Source organism: Haemaphysalis longicornis, unplaced genomic scaffold (assembly GCF_048455015.1).
Source record: "Haemaphysalis longicornis isolate Haplotype H1 unplaced genomic scaffold, Haemaphysalis longicornis Haplotype H1 scaffold_1, whole genome shotgun sequence".
Taxonomy (NCBI): domain Eukaryota; kingdom Metazoa; phylum Arthropoda; class Arachnida; order Ixodida; family Ixodidae; genus Haemaphysalis; species Haemaphysalis longicornis.
Genome location: NW_027526203.1, coordinates 132,269,056 through 132,285,417, shown reverse-complemented (window position 1 = coordinate 132,285,417; position 16,362 = coordinate 132,269,056). Strand labels below are relative to the sequence as shown.

Genomic DNA, 16,362 nt, shown 5'->3' with positions numbered 1-16,362 from the left:
GCCGCTTTTTAACAGCAGAGCTGTTTAAACTTTTAGCTGCGCTGTCGAGCGTTACCAGAAAACTCAGCCCGAGCGCACATGAGCGTGCGCCTCGTGAGAAGCGCCCGCTGTCGACCAGCTCACCCTTCGAGAACACTCTGCCCAGCGTTCGTAACATCATCTCTCGCAAGCTGTTCTCCTCACCAGCTCAAGTGCATTTGCACCTGTGGGGAGCACAGACGCCGAGTTTGCGAAGCCAGTTGCCGCGGGTTCCACTTTGGGAGAGATGTGAAAGCCTGCGGACAAAACGATCCGGGCCTGCCAGTCCCGGGGAACCATTAGCGGCAAGTTCGGAATTCCATGTGAAGGGGCAACAGCGGGGTCTCCGACGAAGGCAGAGGGGCCGCCAGCTCTGCTCTTTCTCCAGCCTTGCACCACTAGTGCAAGCTGCGCCAAGTTTTTTCACTCGATGGAACATTTCAGACATTTAAGACTTTCGCATTAAAGGGCTGCTGAAAAGCTTTTCAGAAAAATTCTGTTGGGGGCACCACTTTATGGAGTTTTCTAAGTTTTTATATAGTGTCATGTTTTGATTGATTGATTGATTGATTGTGGGGTTTAACGCGCCGACGCAACGCAGGCGATGAGGCGCGCCGTAGTGGAGGGCTCCGGATTAATTTTGACCACCTGGGGATCTTTATCGTGCGCCGAAATCTCGTACACACGGGCGTTTTTGCTTTTCGCCTCCATCAGAAAAGCGGCCGCCGCGGCCGGGAATCGAACCCGCGACCTCGTGCTCAGCAGCGCAACGCCTTAGCCACTGAGCCACCGCGGCGGGTTAGTGTCATGTTTTGCTTGAGCATTAGCCACTCCTGTTCGCACTGAAAAGTCACCAACCACGTGTGCACAGAAGAGTCCAGGAGCTGCATGTCTTATATAAATTATCATTGCAGAAGCATTAAATGCCCCATTGCACAAAAATCAGGCTTCCAGTGTTGGCATGACTGAGATATGGTTCCAAAAATGGCAGACGGCACAAAGAAACTAAAATTGAAAAAAAAAAACGCCACATTTGTACTGGGAAATGGAATTTGCAGCCTATCGTAGCAAGTCAAACATGCATCCCCTGCAACGCAGCTGATCCTAGCCAAAGAATGCGTTGTGGCCTTCAACTTAGACACCTGTGTTATAGACTGGTACTCAGGCGCACAAGAGCCATTTCAGTGTGATAATTAGAAAAGTAGCAAAGCGCAGTTCTCAGCGGGAGCTGTGAATTGTGGTCCCCTACAAAAGTGGGACTTGGAAGTTAGTAAAAAAAAAAAAAAAATGTTGCAAGGCGTACAAAGAGGCAAGCACTCACTGCAGCTAGAACCACCCCCAATCAAAACCTCCGCAACAGTTACGGCGCGTAGATTATATGCCAGACATATCCCTCTGATGACGGGGCCATTGCCAAAATAGAAAGTGACGTAAACTGATGGACCTACCATATTAGACACTGAGGATCGCATAGCTGGAAATAAAATGCATTCCCGAATGTAAACAGTCTGAAGTGCCTCTGCGAATGTTTCTGCAGCAGAACAGTTACAGGCTAGGTTCCCAACAAAATTGTGTGGGCTATCAGAGTGTGCAGAAGAAAGTTGCACTGACAAAATTGAATCTTGCAGCAAAAACAACATTCTGATGAATGCTCTGTAGCTCCTAACCTAATCTAGGCGCATTGGGGGAAAAAAATTTTACAGAAACAGCCACAAGAATGACTAACATTATGCCGCACTTCATTTACTTGCCATAGTTGATTACAATGGAGCTGTGAACATTACGAATTTCACGTCTGCTGTCCATACATGACCGCCAGGAAGTACGGTTACAGAAAACGGCTGTAACTGCTGTTTTATTGAAACCATCTGGAATCAAAATACATGACAATTAGCCGCTAAAACTACTCTGAGATCACCGCATTTACTCGCATAATGATCGCACCCCTTAAGTATGCCATCGAAGTTTGATTTTTTTTCATTTCCCGCACATCAAACGCACCCTGAACTAGCTGCAGCAATATGTGATGGTCGTGCGTACCTCGGTTTCCTTCCCTTTCGAAGAGGACATGGATATGTTATTGTGGCAGACTTGCCGATATTAGCGATATCGGCAAGCATGCGTTCAATATTGATGAGGAAGAAACTCACTAAATGCAGATAATACACCCGTAATACTAAGAAAAAACGCGCTCAGGTTGCCGAGTTGGCCGCCATGTCTGCTTTGATGTCCCGCACTGTAACGGTGGCAGACACTTATTGCTTGGACTATAGTGCCTAGAATATCCGGTATATTCTGGGCACTATAGTTGAACTGTTGTCCCCTCACTACGTGCGTTTGGTAATTCATGAAAACACGGCATTTTGCATCACTTTGGAAAGCGGCTGGCAGTGGTGTGCGGAGTTTTTATTGTTTTTATTGATTATTTTTAGTGCGTTCATGAGAACTATCGTAAACGTTTTTACCCACAACTTGCTTGCGTTTTCTGGCCTCAAAAATGTTTTGCAAAACATTTACCCCATGTAATAAACGCACCCCTAAATTTACATCAATTTAAAAAAAAAAAAGTGCGATCATTACGCGATAAAAGGTGCGCTGTGTTCCTTCCCGCGATAGAAGTCAGCCAGTGCATGGTGTGCCGGACAGTGGGAGGGCGAAGGCCGCCGATTGTAGAAGGCTTGTTGGAACATGATTTACTAGAGCCACATTCTGCTGGCTCCCATAGGCACTGCGAGCATGATTCACCGGCCCGAGAGCCTGCACAATGGAGAGGCTCCGACGTGTTGAAACTTGTTTGACAAGTTAGCTTCACCGTCACACACGGAACTTCCCCGCAATGCACAAAACTTTGGAATCTCGCATGCACAGAGCCACGCTGAAGCAGCTTGTGCCAAATTGTAGGGGCATCCATCACTTCAGCCACAGGGCTTCGGTACCTTCAGTGGCGTCTTTTACAGCTACCTCCTTCTGACAACACGCAAGATACCTCCGGCATGCAAAACTCTCGTCGTGACTGCATTCGCTTCTGCACTGCTGTGGTCACACCCTATGGGCACTTCGTCCCCCGATCACAGGTACAGCACCTTGGTGATGGTGCACGGCAGTCCAGTGCAGTTTCGGCAGTTTCAGGGCCTAGCGTACCCAAGTCAGCAGACCTGAAGCAACTGAGAAGTGTCAGCTGCCTCAATGCGATCAATCAATAGATTTCAGGCCATTCTCAACATAACAGCCCATAAATTACACCCTCTTCACCTTAACTTTTCTTAAAAAAAGGTTAGTTAAATCGGGATACATCACAAAATCAAGTTTGTTATTTTGAGTTAGTCAAAGCATCGGACCCTATAGGCATACAGGGGTGAGACAGCTGAAGCAGATTTGGGAGCAGTTTTTGGAGCAGCGAAATCTCGATTTTGGAGCAGAAGAATCTTGATTTGGAGCAGTTAACGACATTTATTGTCACCTTAGGTGCCTAAAAAATCAAATTTTTGGCAACTCTGGGGGGGGGGTGCACTTTTTCATCAGTTTTGAACGTACATAACGCTGAAACAGCCTTTCAATAAAGTGTTTTCTACCAGAGTATCACAAGGTACGAACTGCACTACATTTTACAAACCATTTTAAATGCAGAGCATTTCAGTAACTCACGATGTCACCCGCGTTGACGTCCGTAGTCCGCACCGCACCCCTCCCTACTATATAAAAAAAAATACTATCCGGCGCCCAGTTTCTATCCCTCGACCCTACGGGCGGAACGCAATGTACATGGTGCTCTACCCACTGCGCCACAAAGCCGACACAGATCTGGACGCTACGAACGCGCCTTATATCGTTGACTCATTCAAATTACTGCTGACGAGCGCTCTCTCGTCAGCAGTTGCCACAAGTGCAACAACATTAACGTAACGCAAACTACTTAACGTCGTGCGCCACCGGAAATGCTCTGCATTTGATCATGCCCCTCGCGAGGGGGATGTTTCACTGCGTCTTCTCTCGGTCGCGGGACCCGTGGCGCCATCTGGCAGAGGCGCAGCACAACTCGTAGCACTTTCTTTGAAAAAGCGCCTCGAAAGCGCGGCAAATATGAAATAGGGATGACGCGCTTTCGAGGCAATCCGCCAACGCGGCTGCTTTGTGTACAGACTCGGCGGCGAGCGTCCCGGGATTATGTTTAAGGCGAGCGCTCTTGCTTCGCGTGCCAAGGGTGCTGCTGGACTGCTGTGATAGGGGAACGGCCGGCGGGGAGGCCGCCGAGTCCGACGCACCAGGCCGAGGTGAGGAAAGAGCGCCGTCCTGGCCTTGGCTTTCGTCCATGGCGTGACTGAACCTGGTGTCGTACTAGGAATGCCGCTCGAGCTCTTCCAGCGTTAACTCTTTGTGTCTACATTGTTACTTGAGTCAGAGATAAAACAACCACCAACTAATAATAATAATAATAATGGTTGAAGTATGAACCAACGAGCCCAAACACTTCCATTGCTTGTGTTATCTGCGTTCCAAGCAAAGCGCGTCATGCGTTCTTTATTTTTATGCCGTACGGGCTATCACATTCAGATAAGCAGACTGTTTCGCCTTAACGTCGCTAGCCCAGAATAATCTTCTGTGATCTACAATGTTCTGGATGTGAATTGACGGTTCCAGAAACACTCGCGCCGAAAGATAAAATTTTATGAAACATCCCCCTCGCGAGGGGCACGGTCAAATGCAGAGCATTTTTAAATTCTTAGGCTCTGTGATGCATAGATAGCGTGAAGTTCCGTGGAAAATATCGAATTGAAAAACTAAGCAATCGTAAGGCATTTTTATTATCATACGAATGCCGAAATTATTATTTTGTAATCCCAGACTCGGCTTTAGGCATAAATGTAGAGCCACGGCAAAAGTTGCGCAAAGCAAAATTACAGTCGTCGCACTCCACCAGCTTTCCCACTTCAATCCCTAAGGTGCACATTCACTACGATCGTAATTTGAGTAACATTGGTATGTTTAGCCACCTCCCTTTGGCATTAAATTACACTTCAGACAGATGAACCATTATTACCAGCGAGCATATTAGAGAGTTTAGTATAGCGTTTTAGCTGTGGCATTAAGGTTTGCGCGCCGCTATCGCAAACGGGTAGCGCGTCGTTACGCAACGGTTAGCGTGCCCGCTAACGCTATGGGCGCGCTAAAGTGGTGCTTACCGGTATACTAAAACTCTAAGCTATCGGAGACTGCTTGAACATTTTGCGGCGATGCAGCCTGCGCCGCCCTTCTGCAGTGTCGACCGTCCCATTCCCGCCGCTCGCAAGCTCGCTGTCAAAGGCAGCAATAACTCAGTGTTTTTATAACACCGCAATGAGTCCGAAATTTTACTTACACTCAAGGCCTTACACTCAAGGCCGAAACACGGCAAATTCGTGGGCACCGCGTTGTTATTGATGAACTCTGTCTTTTGAGTGGCGCAACTTCCCGTTACAGATCAAGAAACTAAATGTAAACCTAGCCCCCCCCCCATAACCAAAACCACGGTAGAAATCTGCGAAGATAGCTCTGCCTGAACTAGAGTGAACTAGCGTGAACCATGAGCAACTGCTTCACCCGCCGGCCATGTTTATCTTCACCCCACCAAGATGGCGGCGCCCAGTAATGTCGTTCGGGACATAGGTTCGGGAGATACGGCACTCCAAAAATTGCAGTTTTTTAATCAACTTTGAACAAGTTTTGTCACCTCAGTAAATAAAAATATTTTTATACAGGACTTTGCAATGGTTTTCGATGGGAAAGCTTTAAAAACTTACAGAATATAACATGTGCAACCCGACATTGTGGCTTTCGAAAAAACTATTTCAGTATAGGGGGCTTTTTATTGAATGATCAATCAATTGAACTTTTACAAACAGCATCACCTTGAGGGTGGTGAAAAATTATGCTGCCAGTAGGCATTTTCCACCACTGGAACTGACGGGAGCATTAAAATCCTTGGCTCTCAGACTGTTTTGAAGCAGTTTGACGCAATTTTCAAGCTTTTGGAGCAGCCTGGCGCAAGAAAACCGATCTGTATCAAAACTGCGCAATATGCGCAGCTGTCTCACCCCTGGGCATATGAGAGGGGATATCGTTGCTAAATTGGGGCTTCCATTAAATCAGGTTTCGTTAAATTAAGTTCTGACTGTAGCCAGATGTGTTCAATTTTGGCACATGTGTCCTGAGATAGTGGTTCATGCATCTTGCAGCCTGGCCGATGTGGGATTTTCCATGAAAGGCAGGCGATTTTTTATAAACTGTTTCCCCTGTGCACTGAGGCTGTGCGACACTCGCATGTCATCTATGGTACATTTCAATTAAAAGGCACCCACTTTTTAACAGCACATGCCTGCTGGATATACCCAGCAAAATGAGAAGCCTGCAGGAGACGTCCTTCTCTCTGTCCCAGGCTGCTGCTGTTCCAGTGTGCCTGCCTGGAGCAGTTCCACCATAGTTTACGGAGTTGCAGAATGGCTGTTAGCGGCTTTTGCCGCTAGCCATAGAGAAAATGCCTCACAAACATTGCCTCACTCAGTGTTTTCTCACTTGAAATACAAATTTTACTGAGTCGTACACGTTTAGCAAATTTCAGTTAGCAAAGTAACACCGATTCGTGCACCTGTTGTGCCTGCACTAATGGCCAGGTTTTTAGACCATACCGCACACACGCAATGAGTTCTTTCAATGCTACCCTCTGACAAGGCCAACACTGTATTTGAGAGCTGTCAAGACACACCTGTAACCACAACTCAAATCGAGGACTCCTTTTCCGTACCTGCCAAAATATTTCAAAAATCGTTATGCACCCCTAAAAAGGTAATTACTTTTGGTAATAATCTATTCAAACTTGTGCGCTACTCCTCACAAGTGACTGCCTGCCTGGCCCTGTAGCCTAACCCACAAGAACCTCGATGCTCTTCTACACTGTCAATTACATGTGGCAATACACAGTCCCATTTGTCGCTCGGCCCTCTCTCCCCAGGCAGACGGAAGAGCCAGCGCACGACTCACCGCCATTGGCAAAAGCTGTTCTCAAATCAAGAAAGCGCCTCCTGAAACACCTGAAAAAGGATAAGCAAAAAACAAAGGCTGCATCAAAACTGCTGGACGGATAAGCAGCACATCCGACTACTGTCTGCATGCTCCGTCAACGTTAAAGTTGCCCATCCTCTGCACACAAAATAGGTAGCCACGCAAGCCCTTGCGGTTCTTTCAAAAGGAGCAAAACTGTGGTCTATGCAATGACTGTTTTTTGCTCTACACATACTATCATTTGGGTCCTTCAGTGCTCTTTGCGCCCTGGCAAGCCAATGATTGTACCACACACCGTAGGGCGCAGTACCTTCGTGTCTAGCTATGTGAAAGGTTAGACAAATACAAATGTCCAGAGAAAAATCAGCCCCTTTCCATGTTTCTTTCCGCCCACTGGAATGATTTACTGTAACCCCTCGTACATTTGGCAAAACAGGCATGGCATTTCCAGCTCGGACAGAGTTAGCAACGGATCAGAACTGTTCAATGGCAGAGGAAAATGCACCAGAGCTTACAAACCAGGCCTATCTGGATCAGAGCCATCGAAGGCATCCCAAAACGCCAAAGCAGTGGTGAAAAAGCGAGGTGAAACAAAGGGCAGTGCGGTGGACTCACCTGGTGAGCAGACCGAGAAGAAGAATGCCAATGCCCGCAGATGCGATGATAATTTTGCTCCGGCGTGGCACATGGTTCATGGGGAAGCGGAGCCTCACCTGCAGCATGACCGGCACTGAAACATCGGGAAGATGCACTCACGTGCTGCCCCAGCCCCGCAGGCCCCATACCCCCAACAGCCCCACCCTGAGTTACGACGGCTCACCTCCCTGGGACGACCCCGTGGGCACAGGTTCTCCTGGCTTCCTGCCCGCACACCTAACTGGCTCCCGAGACACTCTCCTCGGCTCCAGTATACACCACAATGTGTCGTATACAAACACCAAGCACCACACACTTTCCATCCACTCCCTCTCCGAGCACCGGAGGAGAGAGTCTCGCCAGCAGGCACATGCATGGTGGCCGGCCATTCCCGCATCATTAGGTGACTGAACACCCGGAGGCCAGCTGTTTACCAGCCCACTTGCTCGGGCGGCAAATGTGCACGGGGATAGCTGACACGTGCGGCAGCTTGAAACTAAGCAAAGTGACATCATACGACAATTGGGCCACTTGGGTCAGAATCATACTTGAGCAGCGCCAAAGACGATTGATTGTAGGGTTAAACGCGCCGACACGACGCAGGCGCGGCGCAGGCGATGAGGTGCGCTGTAGTGGAGGGCTCCGGATTAATCTTGACCACCTGGGGATTTTTAACGTGTGCGGAAGTCTTGAACACACGGGCATTTTTGCCTTTTGCCTCCATCAGAAAAACGGCCACGGTGGGCAGGAATCGAACCCGCATCCTCGTGCTCAGTAGCACAACTCCTTAGCCACTGAGCCACCGCGGCGGGTCGAGCGCCAAGACAAGACCAAGAACACAGGATGAGCGATGGCTGAATGTTTAATTTAGACAGAAAATAACACCAAGAAAGGGCGCATGGGCATCATAGCGTGTTCTTCAGGTAACCAACCTCCCAATGACGCGTGCATGCAGATGTTTGCGAATGGAAATGGCTTCAGCTATTTCCTCTGTGTGCAAACTTGGTGGTCGTGTGGCCAAATTCAGAGATGCAGCCACCCGTTCAGCAGTGGGCCAGCAACTGCGATCAAGGCGTTCCCTTTAAAAAGCTTTGATGCTTGCACCCCATCTGCCCCACATACAATTCCAAAAAAAGAACACAACAAAGAGAAACCCAGCCAGTACACTGCATTCAACATTGGCGTTGATTTGCTCTATTCCATTTTCCATGCTCATTTTCTGACACCTGTTAAAACCTGCTTAACAGAACAAAATGATGAATTCGCATTTGTTAACAGGTGTGTGGTATCGGTGTGGACTAGAGTTGCTCAGTTTTTATTTGTCGTCGACATCTGTTAGATGAGATGGAAAGGTATATGAAATAGAGTGCTATGGAATTTGCATAAAGTCCTGTATGGCCCCGGTATTCAGCGGCATTTTCCCGAGCAGTACGGACAGGGTTTTGAGAGCTGACTAGGAAGGAATGGTTATGGGGGTATTCCGTTACATTGATCGTTATTTTGTTTCAGCAGGAAAGAGTGATTTCACACGAAATATTATAAATACCCTTAAATGTTTCACAGAACGAGGACAGGGGTTTAATTTCACTCGTGAAGGGCCTGTGGACGGGAACTTGGACGTGTCCCTGTCGTTCCAAAAGAGGCACGTGTGCTGGGAGTTTGCCCCTCCGCCGCTCCAAGAAGCATGTGCTCAGTTTTTCTTCCGAGGCATTTTAAAATTGTCAAGTACAGCATTGCGTTAACATCCTTCTCTCCGCACTGACATAGTCATGAAAACATGTGATGGCTTCCAGCTTTGCCTGTCAAGTTAAACGTCTCAAGGATGCTAATGACACCCTCGTTTCTGCCTCACAAAGGGTTTTATTTTAAGCAACCTGAAACATCAGGAAAAAAATGTGGAATGAAAAACAGGGAAGTGTAAGAGACTGGCGGTGATTCCATATGTTCATGGAATCTCCCGTCATAATAAGAAAATTGCGAGTAAATCCAATGCTGTCATTCTTTTTTTTTTTGACTAAGAATAAGCTGCAAAACCTTTGTGACAGAATCGATAACAAGTCAGGAGTATTGGGTGCATCCATGGGTCGTGCGTGTAAGTGGAAGCGCCACCACCTGTTTGTTCCATGCAAAAGCAACGCGGTGAGCTTAATTCCGTTGTGCAGTAAACGGTATGTGGGGAAGATGGGGTGCTACTTCAATATCCATCTGTGCGAGCCCCTTTCCTAAGGGAACGCCTCGCTCGCACTTGTCGGCCCCCTGCTCCATGTGTGGCTGCAGCCCTGCATTTGGCCGCACAACAATTCTTACACAGGGGAAGTAGCTGCTGAAGCCTCTGCCATTCACAAACATCTCCACGCATGCTTGTATGAGCCCACCATCGATAGCGCTGCTTCGTTGCGGGGTCGGCTATCTGGAGAACACATGACAATGCCTGTGCGTTTTTGTGTTCTTTTTGTGTGAATAAAACATTCCGTTAGTAGTCGGCACTCATCCTGTGTTCCCCTGTTCTTTGTCCAGTCTTCTGTGCTGCTCAAGTATGATGCAGAAAGAAAGAAATAAGAAATTGGACGACTAATTTCAAGGTATACGACTAGAAATATGTAAGAAAAATATGTGCAAGAGAGTTTTTCATATGAATTACTGTATGTATAGCTGAAGCTCAGCCTAAATATCGCACTACTATAGGCTTTTGTTGTCATCCTTTGATTTCCAACACTCGTACTAGAATCTGTTGCGCTGTTTGCAATTTGTGCCCTGCCCCTGCTTCAACCGTACAATTTTTAGACCTTGTCGTTTCAGCTTTTCAGCGACGTACTTCCCATTCAACCACTGGCTGTGATTTGCTGGGCTGCACTGCTACCCACATGCTTATGCATCTGATTCTACAGTGTTAATAAAGCATTCGTAGTATTGCCAGAAACATCCACATCTAAATAAGTGCATTCACTATGATCATAAATTCCCTTCCATAACATTTTCATCACAGTGCCGCGAATAATTATTCAACACAAGCCTACAGACAGCATCAATACTCACCATGCATGTACCAGCCACTAAAGTTTTGTGTTGAAGTGACGTGCAGCAAGACAAAATTGCAGCCAGTAATTGTCATTCAAGATGAGCTTGTCCGAACACCAGTTTCAATAACCTGCACCTCAGTAGCATGGCCCCACATGCACAGACGCTCCTTTGGACCACAAAATGCACATACTTTAACTTTTCTTGAAAATTAGCCCCGCATGAACAACTTAGCCTAAGCTGAGCGACCTGCAGCCAGAGTGGGCACGTTTCACAGCTTATTGCAGCCCAGTGCGCCCTCAAGGCCCCTGTGCTTGGCTAAAGAGGAGTTGTATGAGGTCAATCTACGTTATCCTATTCTGCCTTATTAGGGCAAAGATCTTAAACGGCCCACTGAGCAAAAAAATGCCGATGTCCGCCGTCCGGAACAGAAAAATGGCTCTATCAGAGGCGCCCCAATGAATGAGGCATTCCACAGAACAAACTTGAGCAAGACAGCCGGCGTCCCTTGCAGAAAAATGGCCCCTTCACAGGGTGAGCTTAAACTTGGCAACAGTGAGGTGTGCTTGTCCCCGTTAGCATATGGACTGCAGGTGAAGAAAGCGGAACTCACCACCCTCTCCCGCTACACGGCAGCATGATTGAGCAACAGCGCAGCACGCAGGACACAGATCAAAGCCACTGGAAAGCGTCTCCAGCAGCAAGATTGCAAAGCCTTTCGACAAGGCGTCTCAGGTGTTCAGCTTTCCCATACACACCTTGACATCTCTCGTCCACGGATGAGCAGCAAACTGTGCTCGCACTACCTCTGCACAGCCCACAGGCCTTGATAGAACCTCGACATCACTATTTTTTGCTCATTCACAAGCCCTAGCCTGTGCGGACAACATAAGCACTCATTCACAAGTGCTGGAGAGGTTATCCAGGGTGTTTTTTTCATGAGGCCAGACATGCAAACACCCCTGGAATACACGCTCCAGTGTGCCCTGCTTTCATTCGCGCCTGTCCGAGACTGCAAGCCAAGTGCAACCCAACTCGGCTTCTCCCCTCTGGTTTCCCCTGTTTGCCCAAAGGCTCGTGGCCCTGGCTAGCCATCTGCCAGTGCACCATGAGGCACCTAACCATATTAGGTGCCTCATAAAAAGTATCGAAGAAGTCCCGATAAAAAGTATCGTAGATATAGCAGTGCAGTACCTTATGCAGTACCGATTGCCTTATGGCATAGCGAGTTCATTGGCTGTTTTACAGGCCGTGATGGATCAGGCCAAGAGGATGGCGGGCTCAGGCCAGGTCCTCTGCTTTTCCTTACCCCAGTGTCTCGAGTGCTGTCCGACGGCACTCTAGCTCAGCGCTGCAGGCATGGCTAGAGGGCCGTCCGACGACAATGGAATATTTAGGATTACACTAACGCCGCCCAAGGCGTCTGTCGGTGTGGTGTAGAGGTTGGGTCATAGCTTCTAGTTGTCGAGGTCGGTGTTTCGAGACCGACATTTGTCTCTTTTTTTTGTTTTTTTACTTTTAAATTCAACTATAATTTTTGTGGCTTAGGCTGGTTTTTGGTGTTTTAAATTATTGATTTCTGTCCCTTAGGTCATTTTATGGTAGTTTAGATTAGGTTACCTTGCTTTACGTTAGGTAGAGCGATGTAGTGCCAGACGTGGAATTTTTCTTTACAAAACGCCGGTGGCCGTCGATACAGTGGACTGCTTATAGTACCGTCGAACGGCACTCTAGGACTCTAGACCAAGGAGGATATCCTCCTTGCTTTCACTACACAGCCTTTCACTACACTACCAAAGCTGGCCGGCCGGCCGGCCGTTACGGCCACGATCACCACCACCCTTCTTAGGCCACTCAAGCGCAACTCGGAGGCCTGTCGATTGGAGTACGGCTGGCGCAAAGGCTAACGAAGCGTGGCCAACGTGTTCCCCAAGTACGCAACAGCCAACGAACGAACTCTACCCGGTGGCAGGTTCGAAGCAACAAATAGACCTTGTCCCTGCACTGTATCCTGTGGCGGCGGAAATGAGCACGCAAAACCCTCTCGGGTCGTTTGCGGCGATGTCCACCAGCCAGACAGCCACAATCTGAAGAAGGTAGCCGTGTCGACGGGGAGGACACTCACATTTCGGGTCGTCGTCGAGTCCTTTGGCGGGATACGCTACACTGGCTGCTGAAGTTTCTGCGAGGTGCGGGTCGCCGCCGACGACATGTGCGTATTAGCAGCAACTTGGCGGCTCCCCGCTAGTCACCGGGGACCGCACGGCCGCAAGCGAGGTTCGTCACCTTGCACAGTCCAAGACGGCATCGTTGCTGTTTCTGCCGGCGCCGCCGGCATTGCCGCCATGAACCAGTGTTGCCAACCGCGCCTGAAAAAGTGCCCTACGTACAGAAGAAACTTTATGTCGCATTGGTGGAAGCCCCACACTCCGCGCGACACTAAAATATTATTATTTTGGGACATGTATGTCAAATAATTGTTTTTTATTTGTGTTTATTTTAGTCAATTGTAATTTTATTTTTTTTATTTTTGTGATGCTTTTACAGCAGACGTATATGTTTCGGTTTCACAATAAAGCATGCGCGGACATATCAGAGCAGAACGGGAATTTTTCGTTTCCAGAAATGTTGTTTCATGTTGCATTAATGAGGGCTTCCGGGAGTTACGTTTTGGCCGGTGTCTTTCCCGTCTAAGCACGCGCACATCACCGGTCGCCCATTTATGCACGCACGTGGGGTGGGGCCCGCACGCGCAGGCAGGCTTCACGTGCACGACTCAGAACAATGCTGATGGAATGGTTGCAGAAAACAGCTTTAATCCTTGTTTATTCAAACGCAGGGCCTAGAGTACCGTCCGACGGCACTCCAGCTCAGAGTTACAGCCATAGCCATAGAGTTCCGTCCGAATACGTTGAAGACGAGGCTGACTAAGCCAGGGTGTCTGTGTGGTGTAGATCGAGGTTCCGTCTTCGTTTACCGAGATCGGGGTCCCGGCTCTTGCCTCCTTTATTTATTTATTTTTAGATGCGACGCATCTCTTGCTCTCGGGCTTGTCCCTCCTGCGTCGTCGTCGCGGCGTCCGTCCGCATCCCTCCTCCGTTCTTCTCTCCAACAGCTGTGTGCAACACTCTCACTCCGGCTCATTAGCATACCACAGTTGGCGCGCTTGTTTGGCGCGCGCTTCGCTGCGTTAACAACTGCTCCGGTACCGCGCAAGTGCGTGCATGCGCGACTCTCCTCCGTTGTCTCCTCTCCTTCAATCGCTGTGAATATAAAGCGGGTATCGCGCCGCGGCGGTTCAGTCAAGCGCTCGCTCTCGCACTGACGTGACCAAGCTTGGTTTGACTACTTCGTTGAACCCCCCGATGCGTCGCATCACACCATGCAGGGTTCCCTCGCGTGAAGATGTGCGTAATTTGTTTTTCACGTCTTAGTTTTGCATATTTTTTAAGTACGTTATGTTAGGTTAGTTTACGTTACACTAGGTTACGTTGCTGGAGAGCGAAGGGCGAAACGCCGGTGGACGTCGGACAGCACTAGACCATCCCGAAACACATGAGCCGTTACACCGTAGCCGTTACCATGGAGGAAAGAAGAAAAGGTTCTTTCCTCCATGGCCGTTCCGCACTCCACTCCGACGCAGGCGGGTAAATTGGTCCTCAAAGCCATGAAGGAAAGAAACATTTCTCAAAGCTGTTTCGGCGGGTAAAGCTACTCTACGCGCTACCTTTACGCGCTACTCTACGCGCTACCTTTTAACACGAAAGTGTTTTATTCCCGGATACATGAAGATTTCGCTGACGTCATACCCGTCACGGAAGTGACGCCAGTACAGCGAAGCAAGCGGCCTGTAAAGTGTGCACCCCTGCACACAGGGTCTTCTTGCGGGGAAGCAACCTGTACTAAAGAGTACGTTATACATGTTGTTCGTTTTCAGGTTTTATATTTTAACACGGAAGTGTTTTACGCCGTCATACCCCAAGAATTGCACTGACGTTATATCCGTCACGGAAATGACTCCAGTACACCTTTACCGAAATGACCCGCCAGCAGGACGTCGCTCGCCAAGCATACCCACCAGACAGCCGCCGACCCGCAATCATGCTCAGCTGCACATTTCGCTGCATATTTTAATTTCGTGTTTTACTGATTCCCATGACAGAGGATATATTAACCACAGTTTTCTTATGTTGCGGAGAATTCAACACTAGATCTCATTCCACGCCAAACGTCCCACAGAGTTCACTCGACCATCTCCGATTACACTATGATAGCTTTCATACACTACTCATTCTCCTAGCCGACTTTTGGTGAGGGAAAATTCTTGCAGCTATTTGAAAACTGCGGCGTTGACGAAAACTTAGGAGGTCGGCCGCGAAAAAAAAGTCGCAGAAAACTGCGCTGCCGCGGGCGGCAGCGCAGTTCGCGCGCGTTTTGAGGATAGCTGCTTTAAAGGAGCCATGAAGAGAAAACACAAGTTTGGTTCATTCAAAAGATTGTCTCGTTAGAATCATACTGACACCACATTTAACGTAAACTTCGCTCAAATAAGCTACATAATTAGGAAAAAGGGGAATGGTCGTGCGACCCACCAGCTCATTTCCCGCAACAGAACCTATATCCCAGGTAGCACAAAAGAGCTTAAATACTTCTACTACCGCGATTTTTTAGGACGAAAGAAACGGCTTGCAAACATCCCAGACAATCCGATCACGCATTCGCGACGTTTTCGAAAGGTCTTAAATCGCGTCTAATGTCCAGCGGGTATTACTATTTCTAGACGATTTATTTACTATCTTTAAAACATCCTCAAAAATCGGTTTAGAAGTTGGATTTTACAAGAGCTGTATAAGTCTGTCAATGCGACTTTTCAATCCGCATTTTAGATGGTTAGAAGACGTTCTGATAATTCTGGTCTAGCAAAGGGCTTTAGAAAGATGCTAAGAATCCCTTTCTTGGGATATTTAGAGCCGCTTTTTAGACGTATGAAATACGGCTTTATGAACCCCCCTGCCATACCCCCCTCCCCCGGAGGTGATGCTGGGGGTGAATGCAGCGGCTTTGCTGCATGCATTCGCCATTAAAAGCCATTTGGCTCGAGCAAACATTTTATTGAGACCAAGCAATGGGGGTAATGTGCTGAGGAGAAAAATACCGTTACAATTCAGAAAACATTGCGGTGAAAGCGTCCTTTCCACCTGCCAGAAGCATCTTATATAAAAACGTCCAAATAAAACACTTAACAAGATAAGAGCAATGCAACAAACTTGTATCAACAAGTCCAGAACTCTACACTTTCTTATTTTTAAACAAAGGATGGAGGGCAAACAGAACTCTGAAAACAAAAACAAAATAAATCAATGCAAGGAACTTGTAAAATCAGGTCCATAACTCTGTGAACTTGCTTATGGATATTGGAGGTACGAATGCAGCACAAATAAAACACTACAAAAAAGGCACACGCAAGAAACTCTCACCATCACGTCCACAACTTGTACAGTTGTGTATGATTATTTGAAAGCAAGTATGCAGCACAAATAAAACTTTCACGAAAAAATATAAATAGAAGAAAATTGTACCATCAGGTCCACAACTTTGTACATTTGTTTTTAAACTTAAACCATAAGATGCAAGGACAACTTGTTCTACAAAAAA

At 47.8% G+C, this 16,362-nt stretch overlaps 1 protein-coding gene across 10 annotated transcripts in view; it reads right to left on the bottom strand.

Moving 5' to 3' along the window:
- Positions 1–13,101, bottom strand: part of LOC144180230 (mitoguardin-like) — a 71,603-nt gene extending 58,502 nt beyond the window's left edge. For 2 of the 10 annotated variants that reach the window (XM_077708642.1, XM_077708648.1), the window contains exons 1-3: positions 12,833–13,101; positions 7,669–7,783; positions 7,033–7,082 (exon numbers count right to left, since the gene is read on the bottom strand). In XM_077708642.1, coding sequence (XP_077564768.1) covers positions 7,033–7,082; positions 7,669–7,775 — 157 coding nt within the window. In that variant the 5' untranslated portion in view covers positions 7,776–7,783; positions 12,833–13,101. The remainder of the gene's footprint in view (positions 1–7,032; positions 7,083–7,668; positions 7,784–12,832) is intronic. The other 8 variants (XM_077708636.1, XM_077708654.1, XM_077708616.1 and 5 more) reach the window with 8 other exon arrangements.
- Between the last annotated feature and the right edge of the window lie 3,261 nt (positions 13,102–16,362).